Consider the following 24655-nt stretch of genomic DNA (forward strand, 5'->3'; position numbering starts at 1 on the left):
ATTCGAACAAAATTCGTCAGTGAAGCACTTGTTCCGGATATGTTCGAACGTCAGCAGTTGTGAGTCGTGTGTAAACCGTTTTTCATTCATAAACCAGCCCGTCCTCCAAACAAAGATCCAAAAGTGATTCCATGCACCCGCCAAACCCCCTGTTTATGAATGAAAAGCGATTTACACACGACTCACAACTGCTGACGTTCGAACATATCCGGAACAAGTGCTTCACTGACGAATTTTGTTCGAATCACAACGCTGTAAATGCTTCACCCACGTACTACAAATACAAATAATCGCCAACAGAACCTAAACACCTAACCTAACCTAACCTATGCCTATATATGCACAATATGCTAATATATCATAATATTAATTTATATTTGAGAAAATTCCCGTTTTGAATGAACAGCATGTAAACATTTATGAACGCGTCTGTGGGGTCGACCGCTGGATGGAATGGACTTGAGTCGAAGACGGGTTGATGGGCTTACAAGGTTACACCAGTTGTGTCATCCATGTCAGCCACCTGGAGGATGAACCAGGCGTGGCTTACAAGGTTACACCAGTTGTGTCATCCATGTGATGGATGCCGCGAGCACTCACTCTCACGCACCTGGGGAGCCCTAGTGGCGGGAAGGGTTGCACACTAAACCTCACGGTCCTGGAAGTGAGCGCTCCCTGTATGGAGGAAGCAGAGTAGCGTGGAGGGCAGAGTTGTGCGAGGCTCCGTCAGCGACGGTTGTGACACTCGAGGACCAACCACTAGTCGTGTGGGAACAGGACATATATTCAGGATAAATGTAATATAAAGTTCATGTCCACTCTACATGTTCTAATTCGAAACGCTACTGGAAACTCGGGTTATAATGAAAATATTAAGGAATACAATGACTTGTGACAAAGATAAGAGAACTTATGAAGTTTAAGGAAGTGATTTAGAGGCAGATAACAGTGTAGGAGGGCCGGCAGACACTAAGGCAGACACACCGACGGCAGGTGAGGCCTCCGCTGTCTCCCATCAACAACTGCCAACTCCTGAGAATAACCTCAGACTCCTAGAAGGTTGAAAGGCCGCTGAAGGTGGAGAGGAGCCCCCAGAGGCCCCAGCAAGTGGGCCACAACAAGAGGGCCCCAGCAAGAGGGCCACAGCAAGAGGGCCACAACAAGAGGCCCCAACAAGAGGGCCACAGCAAGAGGCCCCAACAAGAGGGCCACAGCAAGAGGGCCCCAACAAGAGGGCCACAACACGAGGGCCCCAACATGGTGCAGGAGGGAAGGATCGAGTGTGAGGTGGGCGGAGTACATCATGTTATGTACAGCTGCCCACCCCACGCACACCACGCCATACGCACACGAGGTAACTTGTACACACACACACACACACACACACACACACACACACACACACACACACACACACACACACACACACACACACACACACACACACACACACACAGGGGCCTCGTAGCCTGGTGGACAGCGCGCAGGACTCGTAATTCTGTGGCGCGGGTTCGATTCCCGCACGAGGCAGAAACAAATGGGCAAAGTTTCTTTCACCCTAAGTGCCCCTGTTACCTAGCAGTAAATAGGTACCTGGGAGTTAGTCAGCTGTCACGGGCTGCTTCCTGGGGTGTGTGTGTGTGTGTGGTGTGAAAAAAAAAAAAAAAAGTAGTTAGTGTAGTTAGTAAACAGTTGATTGACAGTTGAGAGGCGGGCCGAAAGAGCAAAGCTCAACCCCCGTAAAAACACAACTAGTAAACACACACACACAGCATATACGACAAAGAGTACTGGGAAGACGGGACACCACGAGCGTAGCTCCCATGTTAACTAAGGTAATTACACCCACACACAAGTGGGCGTAAGCACAACCAAGGATCGCTGGTTCGATCCCCGCGGCAGGACAGAAACGTTTGGGGAATATTTCCTTACAGTTTATGCGTGTGTTCTCCTGGGTACGTGGGAGTTAGACAGCTGTTGTGGGTTGCATCATGCCGATGTTCAATAGTTGGCCTAGAATATGTGACATAAAATAAATAGGAAGACATGTACATTGTACACCCGGCGGTTGGAAAGACGGGGCCCAAGAGCTAAAACCTCGATCTTGCCCGCACAAATTGGTGAGTAAAGAGGTCATGTTGATCAGGTGACATGAGTGAGGTGTTACTCACGATGAGTGAGGTGTGAGTGAAGAGTATTATGAGTAGGAAGTTAGTATAGGCGGGAAGAGGTCGTAGCGTTGGTGCAAGGGTCGTAAGTGAGACGACTATCATCAAGTTAAAGACCTTAAGGACCCATTGCCACCTTCACAGTCTTATAGTAACCAGTAGGTGACACCGTCCTCAGTACCCGCTGGTGGCACAGTGCCATGTATATATGAGCACAGTATAAGCCTATAAGTGCACACATATATGCGCCATCAATCACAAATGACAGACAAGATGAGAGATGTGCAACGAACCCGTGTGAGATTCCCTCACTTGATATATGAGGCTTCATTACTCTGGGAGAACACACGGGGAGAGAGACTTCACGTTTATCTTCCAGTATTACCTTCCCTTACCCCTCCCTACTGACTCTTATTATGTTGTGCTCCCATGGCCCGTCTCCCATGGCCCGTCTCCCATGGCCCGTCTCCCATGGCCCGTCTCCCATGGCCCGTCTCCCATGGCCCGTCTCCCATGGCCCGTCTCCCGTGGCCCGTCTCCCATGGCCCGTCTCCCATGGCCCGTCTCCCATGGCCCGTCTCCCATGGCCCGTCTCCCATGGCCCGTCTCCCATGGCCCGTCTCCCATGGCCCGTCTCCCATGGCCCGTCTCCCATGGCCCGTCTCCCATGGCCCGTCTCCCATGGCCCGTCTCCCATGGCCCGTCTCCCATGGCCCGTCTCCCATGGCCCGTCTCCCATGGCCCGTCTCCCATGGCCCGTCTCCCGTGGCCCGTCTCCCATGGCCCGTCTCCCGTGGCCCGTCTCCCGTGGCCCGTCTCCCATGGCCCGTCTCCCATGGCCCGTCTCCCATGGCCCGTCTCCCATGGCCCGTCTCCCATGGCCCGTCTCCCATGGCCCGTCTCCCATGGCCCGTCTCCCATGGCCCATCTCCCGTGGCCCGTCTCCCATGGCCCGTCTCCCACCACCATAGTCAGCCATATTGACTGACTTTCGCCCTCCTGGGCTCAAGTATGCTCAACTCTGTACCTACTATATGAATACTGGAACACTTGATGATATATTGGACTTGTACCCAAGATTGATCATGTAATACATTAATTATACAATGTGATGTATAACTATATAACCTGAGCTTATAAAAGCACCTTAATCACCTTCAGTGGTTAAGTGCTTAATATCACGCTAGTTTCTATAGAGCCTGTCTTACCCTGTCAAAGCAGGAGAGCAACAGTCACTATTCTTAGACCTTATTCAGCTGTTCGGTGAGGCGTGTGCTCAAGATACAGCAAGTATTCCACCTCTGGATCGCGACACTGAGGCGCTGGAACAGGAAACTGGCCGCTCTTTAGTTTTTGTAATGAGTTCCTCACCCCCCTCCTTTAGGAACTGAAGTACACATTTACCCCAGGCGCCCATGCAGGGTCTTTATATTATATATATATACAGGATATGTGTAAACTGGTCAGAATACATTTCACCTTTGTAAACGCACATTAATGACACTGTAAAAGATTCCTCGAACACTGTTATGAAGGACAGACGTAAGTCTGTATGTATGTGTTTACGTATATATTTAGCTTAGCATTTTAAAAGAACTACAATCACCTTCTGTAGTTGATTGTTCAATAATCCCTGAACTTTATCTTTAACAGATCTCTCACCCTGTCCATGGAGGACAGAAGAAAATGTATATATGGTGGTTAGCATTGTAAACATGTGGCCACGTGTGTGGTAGACAATAATAACAAACAAGAGCAACACGCGCGGCGCAAGGAAACATAAACAATGAAACTATGATAACAATTAAAATACTACTAATACTAATAGGATAAAACCCTACACTTGAGTAAAGTGTGAACCTGATGTAAAGAATTACAGCCTCACTCACCTGAGTGGTTGGTCCAGGTGTGAGTGTGTGGCTGGGACCAGACTTACTGATCAACGTCTTATCTTTTTAAGTGGTTGAGTGGTTGAGGTGTAAGACTGGTGGTCACCACACACTCACACCTTCACTCAGGAGAGTGAGTGTGAACCACGGCCGGTAATTCTGTCCATCAATTTCACAAATTAGACAATTGTGGGGGTTTATACTGTGTTATTATGTCTGGGAGAAGACATTACCGTTACTTATTAATACTAATAATAATGAGAACAAGAAGACGTGGTGGAGGAGCAGGAGAAGGAGGAGGAGTAGTAGGAGCAGGAGAGAAGGAGTAGTAGCAGGAGTAGCAGGAGGCGTAGTAGGAGTAGGAGCAGGAGAGGAGAAGGAGAGGAGAAGGAGCTCCTCCTCCACCACTCTGAAAGCATTTGTGTAACCACTTACGAAACCACTGCATCTTTCCATAATGATGCCAACTTTGTTTACATGTACTTGACAGCTTAGCCGTTTTGAAACTTCATAAACCAAAGTTTATTATTGCTATAAAGAACCTAGTATAGTCTCCTGGAGCTCTTATACAATATAATAAATGTTAGCAAAGCCGCCATGATTGGAGGAAGATGTATAGGTTCCGTAAATGTTTGGTGACTCTTGACCGTGTCAACATCAGCTGGTGGCCAGGAGGACGTTACGTGACACGAGACCGCAGGTGGTGACAACACGCTGTCTTGCTGACCCAGCGGTGGCGTGCTATAGCCAGGTGCTGGGCGCGGGACCAGGCGCGCGTGCGCACCTCCTCACACAACAAAGTAAGACATATTTACCCGCGTACGGAAGTGTCTGCCATTGTTGACAGGACAAAACTTTCACTGCGACACAATAAGGGCGCGCAAAAAGAGGACAAAAGTGTGCCTCAATGTGTCACAGAGAGAGAGAGAGAGAGAGAGAGAGAGAGAGAGAGAGAGAGAACAAAGGGGTAAGAAGTACTTGCTTTTGTTATTAGTATTTGGACGTTACGACACTGAAATATTTGGCGAAAACCAGCGGTTTATCTCTAATGGCTTAATTCCACGCTCACCCAAACTCTCCCACGCTCACCCAAACTCTCCCACGCTCACCCAAACTCTCCCACACTCACCCAAACTCTCCCACACTCACCCAAACTCTCCCACGCTCACCCAAACTCTCCCACGCTCACCCAAACTCTCCCACGCTCACCCAAACTCTCCCACGCTCACCCAAACTCTCCCACACTCACCCAAACTCTCCCACGCTCACCCAAACTCTCCCACGCTCACCCAAACTCTCCCACGCTCACCCAAACTCTCCCACGCTCACCCAAACTCTCCCACGCTCACCCAAACTCTCCCACGCTCACCCAAACTCTCCCACGCTCACCCAAACTCTCCCACGCTCACCCAAACTCTCCCACGCTCACCCAAACTCTCCCACGCTCACCCAAACTCTCTCACGCTCACCCAAACTCTCCCACGCTCACCCAAACTCTCCCACGCTCACCCAAACTCTCCCACACTCACCCAAACTCTCCCACGCTCACCCAAACTCTCCCACACTCACCCAAACTCTCCCACACTCACCCAAACTCTCCCACGCTCACCCAAACTCTCCCACACTCACCCAAACTCTCCCACACTCACCCAAACTCTCCCAGGCTCACCCAAACTCTCCCAGGCTCACCCAAACTTTGTGATATAACTTGGTGACTATTCATGTTGGGTTAGAGGCGTGTTGGCTGCGTGTTGAGTCACACGGAAGTAGTATTTGGTGTCTGGAAGACTTTGCATAATTGCTGGCGGGTGTCTGGACACTGTAGCAGCGTGTAGTACACGCACGCTGCTACAATAATTTGTGCCGCTCCTGCTAGGCTTGTACTCACCTAGGTGTGCTTGCGGGGGTTGAGCTCTGGCTCTTTGGTCCCGCCTCTCAACTGTCAATCAACTGGTGTACAGGTTCCTGAGCCTACGGGGCTCTATCATATCTACATTTGGAACTGTGTATGGACTCAGCCTCCACCACATCACTGCCTAATGCATTCCATCTGTTAACTACTCTGACACTGAGAAAGTTCTTTCTAATGTCCCTGTGGCTCATTTGGGTACTCAGTTTCCACCTGTGTCCCCTTGTTCGCGTGCCGCCAATGTTAAACAGTTTATCTTTATCTACCTTGTCAATTCCTCTGAGAATTTTGTAGGTAGTAATCATGTCTCCCCCTTACTCTTCTGTCTTTCAGCGATGTGAGGTGCATTTCCTGCAGCCTTTCCTCGTAACTCATCCCTCTTAGTTCTGGGACTAGCCTAGTGGCATACCTCTGAACTTTTTCCAGCTTTGTCTTGTACATGACAAGGTACGGGGCTCCAAGCTGGGGCCGCATACTCCAGGATTGGTCTTACATATGTGGAATACAAGGTTCTGAATGATTCGTTACACAGGGTCCTGAAGGCAGTTCTGATGTTAGCCAGCCTTGCATACGCCACAGATGTTATTCTTTTTATGTGGGCTTCAGGAGACAGGTTTGGTGTGATATCAACTCCTAGATCTTTCTCTCTGTCCGTTTCATGAAGGACTTCATCTCCCAGTCGGTATCCAGTGTCTGGCCTCCTGTTTCCACTGCCTAGTTTCATCACCTTACATTTACTCAGGTCGAACTTTAGCAGCCATTTGTTGGACCATTCATTCAGTTTGTCTAGGTCATCTTGTAGCCTCATATTGTCTTCCTCCATCTTAATCCTCCTCATAATTATTGCATCATCAGCAAACAATGAGATGAATGATTCTATACCCTCTGGGAGATCATTTACATATATCAGAAACAGTATGGTCCAAGGACTGAACCCTGTGGGACTCCACTTGTGACGTCTCGCCGGTCTGAGACCTCACCCCTCACAGTGACTCGCTGTCTCCTTTTGCTCAGGTACTCTCTTATCCAGTGGAGTACCTTCCCCTTCACTCCAGCCTGCATCTCCAACTTTTGCACTGGTCTCTGGCGTGGTACTGTATCAAAGGCTTTCTGGCACTTCAAAAATATGCAGTCTGGCCATCCCTCTCTTTCTTACCTGATTTTTGTTGCCTGGTCGTGAAATTCAATTAACCCTGTGATGCAAGACTTGCCATCCCTGAACCCATGTTGATGCTGTGTTACAAAGTTCTTTCGCTCCAGATGTTCCACTAGCTTTCTTCGCACAATCTTCTCCATCAGCTTGCATGGTATGCAGGTTAGGGACACTGGTCTGTAGTTCAGTGCTTGTGGTTATAGAACTCTTGCAATGATTTCATGATAGGATCAGACGACTCTGTGTTCTAACTGCGTCTATGGCGTACAAATTTAGAACACGCAGTACGTTAAAATGGACGAATGCGTGTTAAAATGGAACGAATGCGTTAAAATGGACGAATTAAAATGATGACGACCGCCGATTGGACGAGCCTAGTATAGGTTGATTGGTCGTCAGATATCAGCCCATCCTACTAAACACTTACTAAAATACTTGAGTAAGTAGTGTATTTAGTAAGTATATCTTAAGTACTTATAGTAACGCTGTGGTCGATGGTACAAATATAGACGTGATGGACCAGTTAACGATACACTCTTGTATTACTGAATTTGAACAAAGCAGAAAAGTTTTATATTTTCTTGCTCGTAAAGCCTATCCACCTTAGGCCTAATACACACTGAGGCCTAATATAGTACATATATATGCTATATTAGGCCTAAGATTATTTAAGTATGGTTTTAGCTTTATTTTTTCCGGACTATAAAATGAACAGAACCAAATTCTACTTTGTGTTTGTCTGTCACGTTGACGTAGATGGTCGTCAGTGTTAGGTCAAGTATGTTATGAGGAGGATGTGTTGTGGGTGATGAGGTGTTGACAGTGACCAAGATTATGTGCACCGTTATGGTGATATAACTGTGTCTCACACGGCTGGACCCTCCAGTTGCCTCGCCTCATTCACTCACACCACACACCACACACCTCCAGGTGCTGTAGTGTCCTGGTACAGGCCTCTGTGCCGCTGGTACAGGCCTCCGTGCCGCTGGTACAGGCCTCCGTGCCGCTGGTACAGGCCTCCATGCCGCTGGTACAGGCCTCCGTGCCGCTGGTACAGGCCTCCGTGCCGCTGGTACAGGCCTCCATGCCGCTGGTACAGGCCTCCATGCCGCTGGTACAGGCCTACGTGCCCTGGTGCAGGTGGAGGAGGACACGGGCGCCGTGTAGCCGCACTCCGCCTGCCCATCACCGCCATGTTGCCTCACCAGCTTCATGAGGAGACAAGTAAAGCATTGTTGCAGCATCTTGTGGTGCTGGTCCCTGACCACCAGTGTTACTCCCAGGGCCAGTGTTGTAAACACTGGCCCTGGGAGCAGCTCCAGTGTTTACAACACTGGCCCTGGGAGCAGCTCCAGTGTTTACAACACTGGCCCTGGGAGCAGCTCCAGTGTTTACAACACTGGCCCTGGGAGCAGCTCCAGTGTTTACAACACTGGCCCTGGGAGCAGCTCCAGTGTTTACAACACTGGCCCTGGGAGCAGCTCCAGTGTTTACAACACTGGCCCTGGGAGCAGCTCCAGTGTTTACAACACTGGCCCTGGGAGCAGCTCCAGTGTTTACAACACTGGCCCTGGGAGCAGCTCCAGTGTTTACAACACTGGCCCTGGGAGCAGCTCCAGTGTTTACAACACTGGCCCTGGGAGCAGCTCCAGTGTTTACAACACTGGCCCTGGGAGCAGCTCCAGTGTTTACAACACTGGCCCTGGGAGCAGCTCCAGTGTTTACAACACTGGCCCTGGGAGCAACACCAGTGTTTACAACACTGGCCCTGGGAGCAACACCAGTATTTACAACACTGGCCCTGACGGAGGCCATACAGCCTGCTGGTAGTGACGCTGGGAGGGGGCGGGGACTGGCAGAGTCGGGGTACGGGGCGGTGAGAGGAAAGAGTGCCACAAGAACAACCACACATTATAGCAATGCTGAAAACGAAACTGTCAGGTATTATAGAAAATGTAATTTTCCCAGGAGGATATCACGTAATAAGGAAATATAGGCTCCAAACTTGCCTAAACACACTCCCACAGTTCTGCACACTCTTGGGTCTCCACACCCAACCACACACACACACTCAAGGACTCCACACTCACCCCACACACTCGAGGCTCCACACACACACACTTACTTTCAATCATAGGTACGACAGAGCCAAACATGCTCCGGAACCTCTGAACAAGTTCATTGTTCGGTACAGCGAAGATTTCGAAGGATACAGAGAAGGCGTTCGATCCCCGATGTTCCAAGTGTTTAGACACCGTCCCTTCCCTCCGTCCTATCCCAGCTCCTAGTCCTCATATCCCTCCCAAGAGCTACACAGTGGTTCTGACCTAGTGCTTTCTCCTCATAATTACCACACATACACCTCCCACTTTCCAATGATTCAGTTTAGTACAGGTTGTGCTCCAGTTGTTCCTTATTATCTTCTTCAGTTACTCCTTATCAGCTACTCTCTCCCGGGGAAAGTGTCCGGCTTAGGGCGCCTGTGAGAGCTGTTTATTATTATTACTATTGTCTACCACAGACGTGGCCAGACATTAACAATGCTAACCACCATATATACATTTTCTTCTGTCCTCCATGGACAGGGTGAGAGATGTGTTAAACATATAGTTCAGGATATTTATTGAACAATCAACCACAGAAGGTGATTGTAGTGCTTTTAAAATGCTAGGCTAAGCTACATACGTAAATACATAAATACACATATTTACATATGCCCTACATGTGAGAGCTGTGTTGGGACACCGGAGGAGAGCCTCCCTCACCCTCTGCCTCCCGGCCCCCACAGTCTTCACTAACAACATATTGACAATAACAGTGTGCACCAAGATGACTACAATATGTTTATTTACAGTTGTGGACAATGGCGGCGGTAGAGACGGTCGAGTCTTCCCCTACCTGGCCCACTACCTGGCCACAGGTGAGTCTTCCCCTACCTGGCCCACTACCTGGCCACAGGTGAGTCTTCCCCTACCTGGCCCACTACCTGGCCTACTACCTGGCCCACTACCTGGCCACAGGTGAGTCTTCCCCTACCTGGCCCACTACCTGGCCACAGGTGAGTCTTCCCCTACCTGGCCCACTACCTGGCCTACTACCTGGCCCACTACCTGGCCACAGGTGAGTCTTCCCCTACCTGGCCCACTACCTGGCCACAGGTGAGTCTTCCCCTACCTGGCCCACTACCTGGCCTACTACCTGGCCCACTACCTGGCCACAGGTGAGTCTTCCCCTACCTGGCCCACTACCTGGCCACAGGTGAGTCTTCCCCTACCTGGCCCACTACCTGGCCCACTACCTGGCCCACTACCTGGCCACAGGTGAGTCTTCCCCTACCTGGCCCACTACCTGGCCACAGGTGAGTCTTCCCCTACCTGGCCCACTACCTGGCCCACTACCTGGCCACAGGTGAGTCTTCCCTTACCTGGCCCACTACCTGGCCACAGGTGAGTCTTCCCCTACCTGGCCCACTACCTGGCCCACTACCTGGCCCACTACCTGGCCACAGGTGAGTCTTCCCCTACCTGGCCCACTACCTGGCCCACTACCTGGCCCACTACCTGGCCACAGGTGAGTCTTCCCCTACCTGGCCCACTACCTGGCCACAGGTGAGTCTTCCCTTACCTGGCCCACTACCTGGCCACAGGTGAGTCTTCCCCTACCTGGCCCACTACCTGGCCCACTACCTGACCCACTACCTGGCCACAGGTGAGTCTTCCCCTACCTGGCCCACTACCTGGCCACAGGTGAGTCTTCCCCTACCTGGCCCACTACCTGGCCCACTACCTGACCCACTACCTGGCCACAGGTGAGTCTTCCCCTACCTGGCCCACTACCTGGCCACAGGTGAGTCTTCCCTTACCTGGCCCACTACCTGGCCACAGGTGAGTCTTCCCCTACCTGGCCCACTACCTGGCCCACTACCTGACCCACTACCTGGCCCACTACCTGACCCACTACCTGGCCACAGGTGAGTCTTCCCCTACCTGACCCACTACCTGGCCACAGGCGAGTCTTCCTCTACCTGGCCCACTACCTGGCCACAGGTGAGTCTTCCCCTACCTGGCCCACTACCTGGCCACAGGTGAGTCTTCCTCTACCTGGCCCACTACCTGGCCACAGGTGAGTCTTCCTCTACCTGGCCCACTACCTGGCCACAGGTGAGTCTCCCTCTACCTGGCCCACTACCTGGCCACAGGTGAGTCTCCCTCTACCTGGCCCACTACCTGGCCACAGGTGAGTCTTCCCCTACCTGGCCCACTACCTGGCCATAGGTGAGTCTTCCCCTACCTGGCCCACTACCTGGCCCACTACCTGGCCCACTACCTGGCCCACTACCTGGCCCACTACCTGGCCCACTACCTGACCCACTACCTGGCCCACTACCTGGCCCACTACCTGGCCCACTACCTGGCCCACTACCTGGCCCACTACCTGGCCCACTACCTGGCCACAGGTGAGTCTTCCCCTACCTGGCCCACTACCTGGCCCACTACCTGGCCATAGGATAGTACCATTAATGTGTGATATATGTATGTGTGTATGTATTTATGTATTCATGCACTTATGTATTAAAAACTGTAACTAATTTCAGAAAATTGTTACTTAGCTAAGTGAAGGATGGGGTCCACCACCACCCACGGGATGGGTATGGGGTCCACCACCACCCACGGGATGGGTATGGGGTCCATCACCACCCCCGGGATGGGTATGGGGTCCACCACCACCCCCGGGATGGGTATGGGGTCCACCACCACCCACGGGATGGATATGGGGTCCACCACCTCCCACGGGATGGGTATGGGGTCCACCACCACCCACGGGATGGGTATGGGGTCCACCACCACCCCCGGGATGGATATGGGGTCCACCATCACCCACGGGATGGGTATGGGGTCCACCATCACCCACGGGATGGGTATGGGGTCCACCATCACCCACGGGATGGGTATGGGGTCCACCATCACCCACGGGATGGGTATGGGGTCCACCATCACCCACGGGATGGGTATGGGGTCCACCATCACCCACGGGATGGGTATGGGGGGAATAATAAATGACAACTGAAGTAAGTCACTCCAGGACTTGTGTGGCATGAATGGTCTGAGCACAGCACTTGACCTCTACACATACCACTTTCAAACAATTCGAGATAGTCAAAATGTTATATGTTTGTGTGTGTGTGTGTGTGTGTGTGTGTGTGTGTTTGTGTGTGTGTGTGTGTGTGTGTGTGTGTGTGTGTGTGTGTGTGTGTGTGTGTGTGTGTGTGTGTGTGTGTGTGTGTGTGTGTGTGTAGGACGTGTTAGATGATGGATGACGATTAAGGGAGTCAAGAGGTGGCAGGGGCATGATGACTGGGCCGTGAGAGGTGTTAGAGGGAGGCGGTGTGTAATAGAGCGTGTACACTACAGGAGACATGCTGTACCCGGCACACGAGGGCCAGGTGATGGTCACGCGTCTGCTCCACGAACTCACCCAACTGGACCTGGTGGACGACCTCCTGCACGCCCGCCCTCACGCACTCAAAGGCTGCCTGCCCAAGACCCTCCAGCGTGCCTCGGTGAGTGCCTCCGTCTGCACTACACGTCATTATGTCATGAGGTGTGGAGCCACAACACACCGGAGAGTGCAAGTCTTGTATCATTAGCCTTCATCAACTCCGCCACTAACTTCTCGCTCCCAATATTGTTTTACCCATCTCAAGATGTTGTTGTTGCTGTTTTAGATTTAGCTACTCAGAAGGAAATGTTCATGTAGCACGGACTATGGTGAGCCCGTAATTGAGTTCGGTTATTCGCGATAACCTTGTTGCTGTGATATTTGGGTCAAAGTTTTAAATGGAGGTGGGGTTTCCTCCTCTTCCCCTGTTCTTTTTCGCTTCTGTTTTAGCGCACTGGTTGTAGTTTTAATAACATTATCTTGGTGGCGGATGTAGATGCAGAATGTTCACTAGTGTGTCCCATTCTTCAACTGCTTTGTTAACCATTGTAGTCGCTGTGGAATTTGCATCTAATGCAGCTTCTGTCGTTGGATTAATGTTGAGTTTGATGCGCAGGGCTTCAGTAGCTTCACATTCCAGTAAGTGATGCAATAGTGGCGCCTCTGCTTCTGTTCCACAGATGTGACACTCTTTAACTATTGGGTTCATTACCTCCCAGCAGCACTTGTAACCAAGTCTGAGTCTGTGTATGGCTACTGCAATGTCTCTGGATATCTTTTTGTCAGGCTTGAAAGAGTAACCAGTGGCTTGTTCGTACCATATCGCAGTGGATCTTCCTTCCGCTACTTTGGCTCTGTGGCGACTTTTGATAGTTGAGAATATTTTCTTCTTGATTTGCTCCTTCATCTGTGAAAAACTTGGAGGTATTTGAACCTGTACAACAGGTAGAGCAGCGGCAGTTTTTGCTAGTGAGTCTGCCTTTTCATTACCATCTATGCCAATGTGACTTGGTATCCAATTTAGGGTGATTGACAGACCTAGATTGTGGGCTTCTTTTCCTATATGTAGGATTCTGTGATGAGTTGTATATTACCTCTGTGCTGGCTGGATAATAATACCTGGAGCGAAGATTTAGAGTCGGCATGAATAACAGCATGTAAATTATTCTGAACTGTATAATATATGGCCTCTTTCAGGGCATATAATTATGTTTGTAATGTTGAGCAGCCACTATTCATGCTCCAGTAAGCTTCATGGTTGGTAGTATAACATGGCTGCCGAAAGTGTTGATATGGTCTATCTTCTCCTTTGTTTTTAATGGTCCATTTCAAGTCCACTTTCTCTAGAATATTCACTAGATTATCCGTCCATGCACTTGTTCTATATTGAAGGTTTCTGTGAAGTGAACTGTGTATGCTATCTTTGACTGACAGTCTGGTGGTGGTTCCAACAAGTTCTGCTGTTATGGTGGCTAGTCTTTGTTTGGTCCTGTTTCCTGAGGCTGGTAAGTTGGTTTCCATTGATAGATTCTGTCGACGCGTCCATATAGGAGCTCCCAGCATTGTTCTGAGGGCATCATTTTGAGACACTTCCAGTTTCTGCCACTGGTTATCACTGAGGGATGTAAGAGCAGGAGCAGCATAGTCAATGAGTGACCTAACTGCTTGAACGTAGTACATTTTGAGTACTGGTAGAGATGCACCATCTCTAAGACTGGTCAGGGAGCGCAAAGCTGAGTTTCTGGCTTTACAGCGTTGCTGAAGATATTCAATTTCTTGAGTGAATTTCAACTGGCTGTCTATTATGACTCCTAGGTATTGAAAGGAGGTAACCCACTCAATTTCTTGTCCTTGTATTGCCAGTCTGATGTCTTGAGTTCTCATTTTAACGGCCAATGCTTTTGTTTATTGCTGTTTATTTTCACTGATGTGTTCCGCTTCCCTGCTGATGCAGTACTTTTTCTCATCCTCATATCGGACATAGACAACGACACAATCCATAGCACTGTATCATCCTTTGCAGATGACACTAGGATCTTTATGAGAGTAGACAACATAGAGGACACGGCAAACCTCCAATCAGACATAAATCAAGTCTTTCTATGGGCTACAGAAAATAATATGGTGTTTAACGAAGTTAAGTTCCAGCTCATGCGCTACGGAAAAAAATGAAAATATAAAAACGGAAACCACGTACAAAACTCAGTCAAATCATAACAGAACGAAAAGGCAATGTAAAGGATCTGGGTGTACTCATGTCGGAAGACCTTACCTTTAAAGAACACAATAAAGTTGCCGTCACAACTGCAAGAAAAATGTCAGGTTGGATAACAAGAACTTTTCACACTAAGAGATGCTATACCGATGATGATACTTTTCAAGACGCTTGTGCTCTCTAGAGTGGAGTACTGCTGCACAATGACAGCACCTTTCAAAGCTGGAGAAATTGCTGACCTGGAGAGCGTGCAGAGATCCTTTACTGCTAGAATCCACTCAGTAAAACATCTAAACTATTTCGACCGACTAAAGAGCCTAAATCTGTATTCTCTTGAGCGCAGGTGGGAGAGATACATAATAATTTACACGTAGAAAATAGTAGAGGGGTTGATCCCAAACCTGCACACAGAAATAACATCACATGAGACCAGAAGGCATGGCAGGATGTGCAGAATGCCCCCGTTGAAGAGCAGAGGTGCAACAGGTACTCTGAGAGAGAACTCTATCAACATCAGAGGCCCGAGACTGTTCAACACGCTTCCACTACACATAAGGGACATAACTGGCCGACCCCTCACAGTGTTCAAGAGAGAACTATCAACATCAGAGGCCCGAGACTGTTCAACACGCTTCCACTACACATAAGGGGCATAACTGGCCGACCCCTCACAGTGTTCAAGAGAGAACTATCAACATCAGAGGCCCGAGACTGTTCAACACGCTTCCACTACACATAAGGGACATAACTGGCCGACCCCTCACAGTGTTCAAGAGAGAACTATCAACATCAGAGGCCCGAGACTGTTCAACACGCTTCCACTACACATAAGGGACATAACTGGCCGACCCCTCACAGTGTTCAAGAGAGAACTATCAACATCAGAGGCCCGAGACTGTTCAACACGCTTCCACTACACATAAGGGACATAACTGGCCGACCCCTCACAGTGTTCAAGAGAGAACTTGACAAACACCTCCAAAGGATACCTGATCAACCAGGCTGTAACTCATACGTCAGGCTGCAAGCAGCCGCGTCCAACAGCCTGGTTGACCAGTCCAGCAACGAGGAGGGCTGGTCGATGACCGGGCCACAGGGGTCGCTAAGTCCCGAAATCAACTCAAACTAACCTCAAAGTAGAGAGTATCATTATTCCTGTCATCTCCGACCATTTTCCTTGCTCTTGCCACAAGATTACTGTGACCTTCTGAATGTAATAATTTCAGAAGAATGTTGAGGAGAGCCATTTCCTGGGGGGACATGGTCGCTCTGTCTAGGTACGCACACAACGGATCGCAGTAGTGTGAACACAGTTACTGAGAACTTGAGAATGAATGTATGAACGCGTCTCAAGAACATACATAAACTTATATAGTGCTGGGTTTCGTGTTGTGTTCGCTCATGTCTCGCACACTTACAACTCACTTAAGAAACTTTGACATCGTTTCTGCTTCCTCTTACGAAGGTTGCACGACCCAGCTTCAGCTCCTGCGTCCCGCCTTTCCAACTGTTGGTTGTCTTATCTTATGGACTACCTACATGTTAGTTTTTGTCATGTCTACTTTTAAAACATTATGAAGGTGTCTTATATTAATTCCCTTTATAGCCTGATGTGCTTGCCTCCTGGGCTTGTAGTAGAGGAGTTGTTAAGGTGTATGTGGACTCCTACAGAGCGGCGGGGGTCGCCGGCACACTGTGGCTGGAGATGGCCACACCCTCCAAGTCAACACCCGGCCTCCACCACGACTCTCCCTCACCAGCCTCCTCACTCGTCTCCTCCTCCCTCACCACACACCCACCTCCACTGTCTACCACCCGCCCTCTAACAAGGTAAGACTCCTGGCCGCCCTCTAACAAGGTGAGACTCCTGGCCGCCCTCTAACAAGGTGAGACTCCTGGCCGCCCTCTAACAAGGTGAGACTCCTGGCCGCCCTCTAACAAGGTGAGACTCCTGGCCGCCCTCTAACAAGGTGAGACTCCTGGCCGCCCTCTAACAAGGTGAGACTCCTGGCATCCCTCTAACAAGGTGAGACTCCTGGCCGCCCTCTAACAAGGTGAGACTCCTGGCATCCCTCTAACAAGGTAAGACTCCTGGCCGCCCTCTAACAAGGTGAGACTCCTGGCCGCCCTCTAACAAGGTGAGACTCCTGGCCGCCCTCTAACAAGGTGAGACTCCTGGCATCCCTCTAACAAGGTAAGACTCCTGGCCGCCCTCTAACAAGGTGAGACTCCTGGCATCCCTCTAACAAGGTAAGACTCCTGGCCGCCCTCTAACAAGGTGAGACTCCTGGCATCCCTCTAACAAGGTAAGACTCCTGGCCGCCCTCTAACAAGGTGAGACTCCTGGCCGCCCTCTAACAAGGTGAGACTCCTGGCCGCCCTCTAACAAGGTGAGACTCCTGGCATCCCTCTAACAAGGTAAGACTCCTGGCCGCCCTCTAACAAGGTGAGACTCCTGGCCGCCCTCTAACAAGGTGAGACTCCTGGCCGCCCTCTAACAAGGTGAGACTCCTGGCCGCCCTCTAACAAGGTGAGACTCCTGGCCGCCCTCTAACACGGTAAGACTCCTGGCCGCCCTCTAACAAGGTGAGACTCCTGGCCGCCCTCTAACAAGGTGAGACTCCTGGCCGCCCTCTAACACGGTACGACTCCTGGCCGCCCTCTAACAAGGTGAGACTCCTGGCCGCCCTCTAACAAGGTGAGACTCCTGGCCGCCCTCTAACACGGTGAGACTCCTGGCCGCCCTCTAACAAGGTAAGACTCCTGGCCGCCCTCTAACACGGTGAGACTCCTGGCCGCCCTCTAACAAGGTGAGACTCCTGGCCGCCCTCTAACACGGTGAGACTCCTGGCCGCCCTCTAACAAGGTAAGACTCCTGGCCGCCCTCTAACACGGTGAGACTCCTGGCCGCCCTCTAACAAGGTAAGACTCCTGGCCGCCCTCTAACACGGTGAGACTCCTGGCCGCCCTCTAACAAGGTGAGACTCCTGGCCGCCCTCTAACACGGTGAGACTCCTGGCCGCCCTCTAACAAGGTAAGACTCCTGGCCGCCCTCTAACAAGGTAAGACTCCTGGCCGCCCTCTAACAAGGTGAGACTCCTGGCCGCCCTCTAACAAGGTAAGACTCCTGGCCGCCCTCTAACAAGGTGAGACTCCTGGCCGCCCTCTAACAAGGTAAGACCCCTGGCCGCCCTCTAACAAGGTGAGACTCCTGGCCGCCCTCTAACAAGGTAAGACTCCTGGCCGCCCTCTAACAAGGTGAGACTCCTGGCATCCCTCTAACAAGGTAAGACTCCTGGCCGCCCTCTAACAAGGTGAGACTCCTGGCTGCCCTCTAACAAGGTGAGACTCCTGGCCGCCCTCTAACACGGTAAGACTCCTGGCCGCCCTCTAACAAGGTGAGACTCCTGGCCGCCCTCTAACAAGGTGAGACTCCTGGCCGCCCTCTAACAAGGTGAGACTCCTGGCCGCCCTCTAACAAGGTGAGACTCCTGGCCGCCCTCTAACAAGGTGAGACTCCTGGCCGCCCTCTAACAAGGTGAGACTCCTGGCCGCCCTCTAACAAGGTGAGACTCCTGGCCGCCCTCTAACACGGTAAGACTCCTGGCCGCCCTCTAACAAGGTGAGACTCCTGGCCGCCCTCTAACAAGGTGAGACTCCTGGCAGCCCTCTAACAAGGTGAGACTCCTGGCCGCCCTCTAACAAGGTGAGACTCCTGGCCGCCCTCTAACAAGGTGAGACTCCTGGCCGCCCTCTAACAAGGTAAGACTCCTGGCCGCCCTCTAACAAGGTGAGACTCCTGGCCGCCCTCTAACAAGGTAAGACTCCTGGCCGCCCTCTAACAAGGTGAGACTCCTGGCCGCCCTCTAACAAGGTGAGACTCCTGGCCGCCCTCTAACAAGGTGAGACTCCTGGCCGCCCTCTAACAAGGTAAGACTCCTGGCCGCCCTCTAACAAGGTGAGACTCCTGGCCGCCCTCTAACAAGGTGAGACTCCTGGCCGCCCTCTAACAAGGTAAGACTCCTGGCCGCCCTCTAACAAGGTGAGACTCCTGGCCGCCCTCTAACAAGGTAAGACTCCTGGCCGCCCTCTAACAAGGTAAGACTCCTGGCCGCCCTCTAACAAGGTGAGACTCCTGGCCGCACTCTAACAAGGTAAGACTCCTGGCCGCCCTCTAACAAGGTGAGACTCCTGGCCGCCCTCTAACAAGGTAAGACTCCTGGCCGCCCTCTAACAAGGTAAGACTCCTGGCCGCCCTCTAACAAGGTGAGACTCCTGGCCGCCCTCTAACAAGGTAAGACTCCTGGCCGCCCTCTAACAAGGTAAGACTCCTGGCCGCCCTCTAACAAGGTAAGACTCCTGGCCGCCCTCTAACAAGGTAAGACTCCTGGCCGCCCTCTAACAAGGTGAGACTCCTGGCCGCCCTCTAACAAGGTGAGACTCCTGGCCGCCCTCTAACAAGGTAAGACTCCTGGCCGCCCTCTAACAAGGTGAGACTCCTGGCCGCCCTCTAACAAGGTAAGACTCCTGGCCGCCCTCTAACAAGGTGAGACTCCTGGCCGCCCTCTAACAAGGTGAGACTCCTGGCCGCCCTCTAACAAGGTGAGACTCCTGGCCGCCCTCTAACAAGGTAAGACTCCTGGCCGCCCTCTAACAAGGTGAGACTCCTGGCCGCCCTCTAACAAGGTAAGACTCCTGGCCGCCCTCTAACAAGGTGAGACTCCTGGCCGCCCTCTAACACGGTGAGACTCCTGGCCGCCCTCTAACAAGGTGAGACTCCTGGCCGCCCTCTAACACGGTGAGACTCCTGGCCGCCCTCTAACAAGGTGAGACTCCTGGCCGCCCTCTAACAAGGTAAGACTCCTGGCCGCCCTCTAACAAGGTGAGACTCCTGGCCGCCCTCTAACACGGTGAGACTCCTGGCCGCCCTCTAACAAGGTGAGACTCCTGGCCGCCCTCTAACAAGGTGAGACTCCTGGCCGCCCTCTAACAAGGTAAGACTCCTGGCCGCCCTCTAACACTAATGAAGACACAGGAATGACTCAGTATATTTACAGTGTTGCCAACATTTTATCTTCAAAATTAAAATTAAATTCAAAAAAATTAATGATTTTAAAAGTCCATTATTCATATTAATCACATTTTTTCACATACAAAAAATGCTAAATGATTCCTGGTAATGCCTAAAATAATGCTACATAGTGTAACAATTCCATTTTTCTCATGAGTCTAAGAAAATTTTAAGTAGGTAAATACTTGCGAAATTTATAAACAAAAATGATAAGTTACAAAGCAAGAAAAAAAAATATATATAATATATATATATAAATATATATATATATATATATATATATATATATATATATATATATATATATAACTACTGACAATGTTTTCTCCTGCGGCAGGGGACGACGCTGGTGGTGGTGAGGGACACGGCGCAGCGCTCCAGGGAGGTGAGGGTGCAGGGGCCGGCCTGGGCCCTGAGGAGTGTGTTCCCAGGGGCACCGGTCCACACAACCCATGCCACGTACCCCTTGCTCGACTCCTCCGTCACCCCTCACACCTCGGTCACCCAGGTCCTCAACACGCTCACCCGCAGCGGGTACCTTCCCTCCGTCAGGTGAGTCAACACACATATACTACCCCCCCCCCCCCCCTCCTCCACACACACTACCTCCCTCCATACACACACACACACTAACCCCTCCACACACACACACACACTAACCCCTCCACACACACACACACACACACACACACACACACACACACACACACACACACACACACACACACAGACACACACACACATCTCCATGAAACAGCCCGTAGCAGCTGTCTATAACTCCCAGGTAACTATTTTTTTTGCTAGGTGAACAGGTGCATCAGGGTGAAAGAAACTTTGCCCAATTGTTTCCGCCTCGGCGGGGAATCGAACCCGGACCCTTATGACTACGACTCCCGAGCGCTGTCCAGTCAGCCGCGAGGCCCTCAAGGCTGTACTTACCTATTAGTGCTTGCGGGGGTTGAGCTCTGGCTCTTTGGTCCCGCCTCTCAACCGTCAATCAACAGGTGTACAGGTTCCTGAGCCTACTGGGCTCTATCATATCTACATTTGAAACTGTGTATGGAGTCAGCCTCCACCACATCGCTTCCTAATGCTGTGTGTGTGTGTGTGTGTGTGTGTGTGTGTGTGTGTGTGTGTGTGTGTGTGTGTGTGTGTGTGTGTGTGTGTGTGTGTATTAAATATTGTGTAACTAGTTTCACAAATGACACTTAGCTAAGTGAAGGATGGGGTCCTCCACCACCCACGGGACGGGCATGGGGTCCATGGGGTCCTCCACCACCCACGGGACGGGCATGGGGTCCATGGGGTCCTCCACCACCCACGGGACGGGCATGGGGTCCATGGGGTCCTCCACCACCCACGGGACGGGCATGGGGTCCTCCACCACCCACGGGACGGGCATGAGGTCCATGGGGTCCTCCACCACCCACGGGACGGGCATGGGGTCCATGGGGTCCTCCACCACCCACGGGACGGGCATGGGGTCCATGGGGTCCTCCACCACCCACGGGACGGGCATGGGGTCCATGGGGTCCTCCACCACCCACGGGACGGGCATGGGGTCCATGGGGTCCTCCACCACCCACGGGACGGGCATGGGGTCCATGGGGTCCTCCACCACCCACGGGACGGGCATGGGGTCCATGGGGTCCTCCACCACCCACGGGACGGGCATGGGGTCCATGGGGTCCTCCACCACCCACGGGACGGGCATGGGGTCCATGGGGTCCTCCACCACCCACGGGACGGGCATGGGGTCCATGGGGTCCTCCACCACCCACGGGACGGGCATGGGGTCCATGGGGTCCTCCACCACCCACGGGACGGGCATGGGGTCCATGGGGTCCTCCACCACCCACGGGACGGGCATGGGGTCCATGGGGTCCTCCACCACCCACGGGACGGGCATGGGGTCCATGGGGTCCTCCACCACCCACGGGACGGGCATGGGGTCCATGGGTCCTCCACCACCCACGGGACGGGCATGGGGTCCATGGGGTCCTCCACCACCCACGGGACGGGCATGGGGTCCATGGGGTCCTCCACCACCCACGGGACGGGCATGGGGTCCATGGGGTCCTCCACCACCCACGGGACGGGCATGGGGTCCATGGGGTCCTCCACCACCCACGGGACGGGCATGGGGTCCATGGGGTCCTCCACTACCCACGGGACGGGCATGGGGTCCATGGGGTCCTCCACCACCCACGGGACGGGCATGGGGTCCATGGGGTCCTCCACCACCCACGGGACGGGCATGGGGTCCATGGGGTCCACCACCACCCACGGGACGGGCATGGGGTCCATGGGGTCCACCACCACCCACGGGACGGGCATGGGGTCCATGGGGTCCACCACCACCCACGGGACGGGCATGGGGTCCATGGGGTCCTCCACCACCCACGGGACGGGCATGGGGTCCATGGGGTCCACCACCACCCACGGGACGGGCATGGGGTCCATGGGGTCCTCCACCACCCACGGGACGGGCATGGGGTCCATGGGGTCCACCACCACCCACGGGACGGGCATGGGGTCCATGGGGTCCTCCACCACCCACGGGACGGGCATGGGGTCCATGGGGTCCACCACCCACGGGACGGGAATGGGGTCCATGGGGTCCACCACCACCCACGGGACGGGCATGGGGTCCATGGGGTCCTCCACCACCCACGGGACGGGCATGGGGTCCATGGGGTCCTCCACCACCCACGGGACGGGCATGGGGTCCATGGGGTCCTCCACCACCCACGGGACGGGCATGGGGTCCACCACCACCCACGGGACGGGCATGGGGTCCATGGGGTCCTCCACCACCCACGGGACGGGCATGGGGTCCATGGGGTCCTCCACCCACGGGACGGGCATGGGGTCCATGGGGTCCACCACCACCCACGGGACGGGTATGGGGTCCATGGGGTCCACCACCACCCACGGGACGGGTATGGGGTCCATGGGGTCCACCACCACCCACGGGACGGGCATGGGGTCCATGGGGTCCACCACCACCCACGGGACGGGCATGGGGTCCATGGGGTCCTCCACCACCCACGGGACGGGCATGGGGTCCATGGGGTCCTCCACCACCCACGGGACGGGCATGGGGTCCATGGGGTCCACCACCACCCACGGGACGGGCATGGGGTCCATGGGGTCCACCACCACCCACGGGACGGGCATGGGGTTATAATAAATGAGTTTGTGACGGTGAGAAGAGTACCAGAAAGTCTGAGTGTAAACAAACAAGTTCTGCCTCCTATAGGCCAATACTTCTGGTACAGTCTTCATTATTGTTGTTTTCATGTTGTTACGTTTGGCCAGGTCGTCGTGGGTGGAGGCGGGAAGCAGCGCCCTCGTGACGCAGTGGCTGGTGTACCACAGGGGTGCTGGCGCCAGGACCTCTTCCACCCTCAGGTACTCCTCCGCCTCCACCTTCAACCTCTCTAACAGCACCAGCAGCAAGGACGACGGGAGAACAACGCTGAAGAACAGACTCAAGACCCGGAGCAAGTCCATAATAAGCCTGGCGACCGAACACACTCAACGACCAATCCTCACCCTCAAGCGCATCCTCAGTGTCTTACAATAACTTGAATCTTGCTTGTTGACCAGACCACACACTAGAAGGTGAAGGGACGACGACGTTTCGGTCCGTCCTGGACCATTCTCAAGTCCAGGACGGACCGAAACGTCGTCGTCCCTTCACCGTGTAGTGTGTGGTCTGGTCAACATACTTTAGCCACGTTATTGTGACTCATCGCCTGTATTTGACTCTTACTTGTGCATCATGTAGCATTAGGAGTACAAATATTAGTGGTGCAGCCATACTAGTAACAGCGGCAGTTACTGGGGGTCAGCAGCCATACTAGTAACAGCGGCAGTTACTGGGGGTCAGCAGCCACACTAGTAACAGCAGCAGTTGCTGGGGGTCAGCAGCCACACTAGTAACAGCGGCAGTTACTGGGGGTCAGCAGCCATACTAGTAACAGCGGCAGTTACTGGGGGTCAGCAGCCACACTAGTAACAGCGGCAGTTACTGGGGGTCAGCAGCCATACTAGTAACAGCGGCAGTTACTGGGGGTCAGCAGCCATACTAGTAACAGCGGCAGTTACTGGGGGTCAGCAGCCATACTAGTAACTGCGGCAGTTACTGGGGGTCAGCAGCCATACTAGTAACAGCGGCAGTTACTGGGGGTCAGCAGCCATACTAGTAACAGCGGCAGTTACTGGGGGTCAGCAGCCATACTAGTAACAGCAGCAGTTACTGGGGGTCAGCAGCCATACTAGTAACAGCAGCAGTTACTGGGGGTCAGCAGCCACACTAGTAACAGCAGCAGTTACTGGGGGTCAGCAGCCATACTAGTAACAGCAGCAGTTACTGGGGGTCAGCAGCCATACTAGTAACAGCAGCAGTTACTGGGGGTCAGCAGCCATACTAGTAACAGCAGCAGTTACTGGGGGTCAGCAGCCATACTAGTAACAGCGGCAGTTACTGGGGGTCAGCAGCCATACTAGTAACAGCGGCAGTTACTGGGGGTCAGCAGCCATACTAGTAACAGCGGCAGTTACTGGGGGTCAGCAGCCATACTAGTAACAGCAGCAGTTACTGGGGGTCAGCAGCCATACTAGTAACAGCGGCAGTTACTGGGGGTCAGCAGCCACACTAGTAACAGCAGCAGTTACTGGGGGTCAGCAGCCATACTAGTAACAGCGGCAGTTACTGGGGGTCAGCAGCCATACTAGTAACAGCAGCAGTTACTGGGGGTCAGCAGCCATACTAGTAACAGCGGCAGTTACTGGGGGTCAGCAGC

The 24655-nt window shown here is 52.8% G+C and overlaps 2 protein-coding genes across 2 annotated transcripts in view; one reads left to right on the top strand and one right to left on the bottom strand.

The window, feature by feature from the left end:
- LOC123745535 (hemocytin) overlaps nt 1-24655 on the bottom strand; it is a 316051-nt gene that overhangs the window by 235762 nt on the left and 55634 nt on the right. The gene's annotated exons all lie outside the window — the stretch shown is intronic.
- Nucleotides 596-23524, top strand: LOC123745536 (uncharacterized). Its single transcript, XM_045726145.2, has 6 exons — nt 596-1354; nt 9974-10039; nt 12531-12679; nt 16445-16603; nt 20182-20396; nt 23166-23524. The coding sequence occupies exons 1-6, from the start codon at nt 1258-1260 to the stop codon at nt 23431-23433; spliced, it is 954 nt and encodes a 317-aa protein (XP_045582101.1). The 5' UTR covers nt 596-1257; the 3' UTR covers nt 23434-23524.

This window comes from Procambarus clarkii, chromosome 71, assembly GCF_040958095.1.
Source record: "Procambarus clarkii isolate CNS0578487 chromosome 71, FALCON_Pclarkii_2.0, whole genome shotgun sequence".
NCBI classification, from domain to species: Eukaryota; Metazoa; Arthropoda; class Malacostraca; order Decapoda; family Cambaridae; genus Procambarus; species Procambarus clarkii.

What these genes read in the sequence shown, in the direction of transcription:
- LOC123745536 (XM_045726145.2), top strand. Translation starts at nt 1,258, where the DNA reads ATGGTGCAGGAGGGAAGGATCGAGTGTGAGGTGGGCGGAGTACATCAT. An exon ending in CCACGCCATACGCACACGAG is followed by an intron (nt 1,355 to 9,973) that starts GTAACTTGTACA and finishes GTTTATTTACAG; the next exon opens with TTGTGGACAATGGCGGCGGT. An exon ending in ACCACCCGCCCTCTAACAAG is followed by an intron (nt 16,604 to 20,181) that starts GTAAGACTCCTG and finishes CTCCTGCGGCAG; the next exon opens with GGGACGACGCTGGTGGTGGT.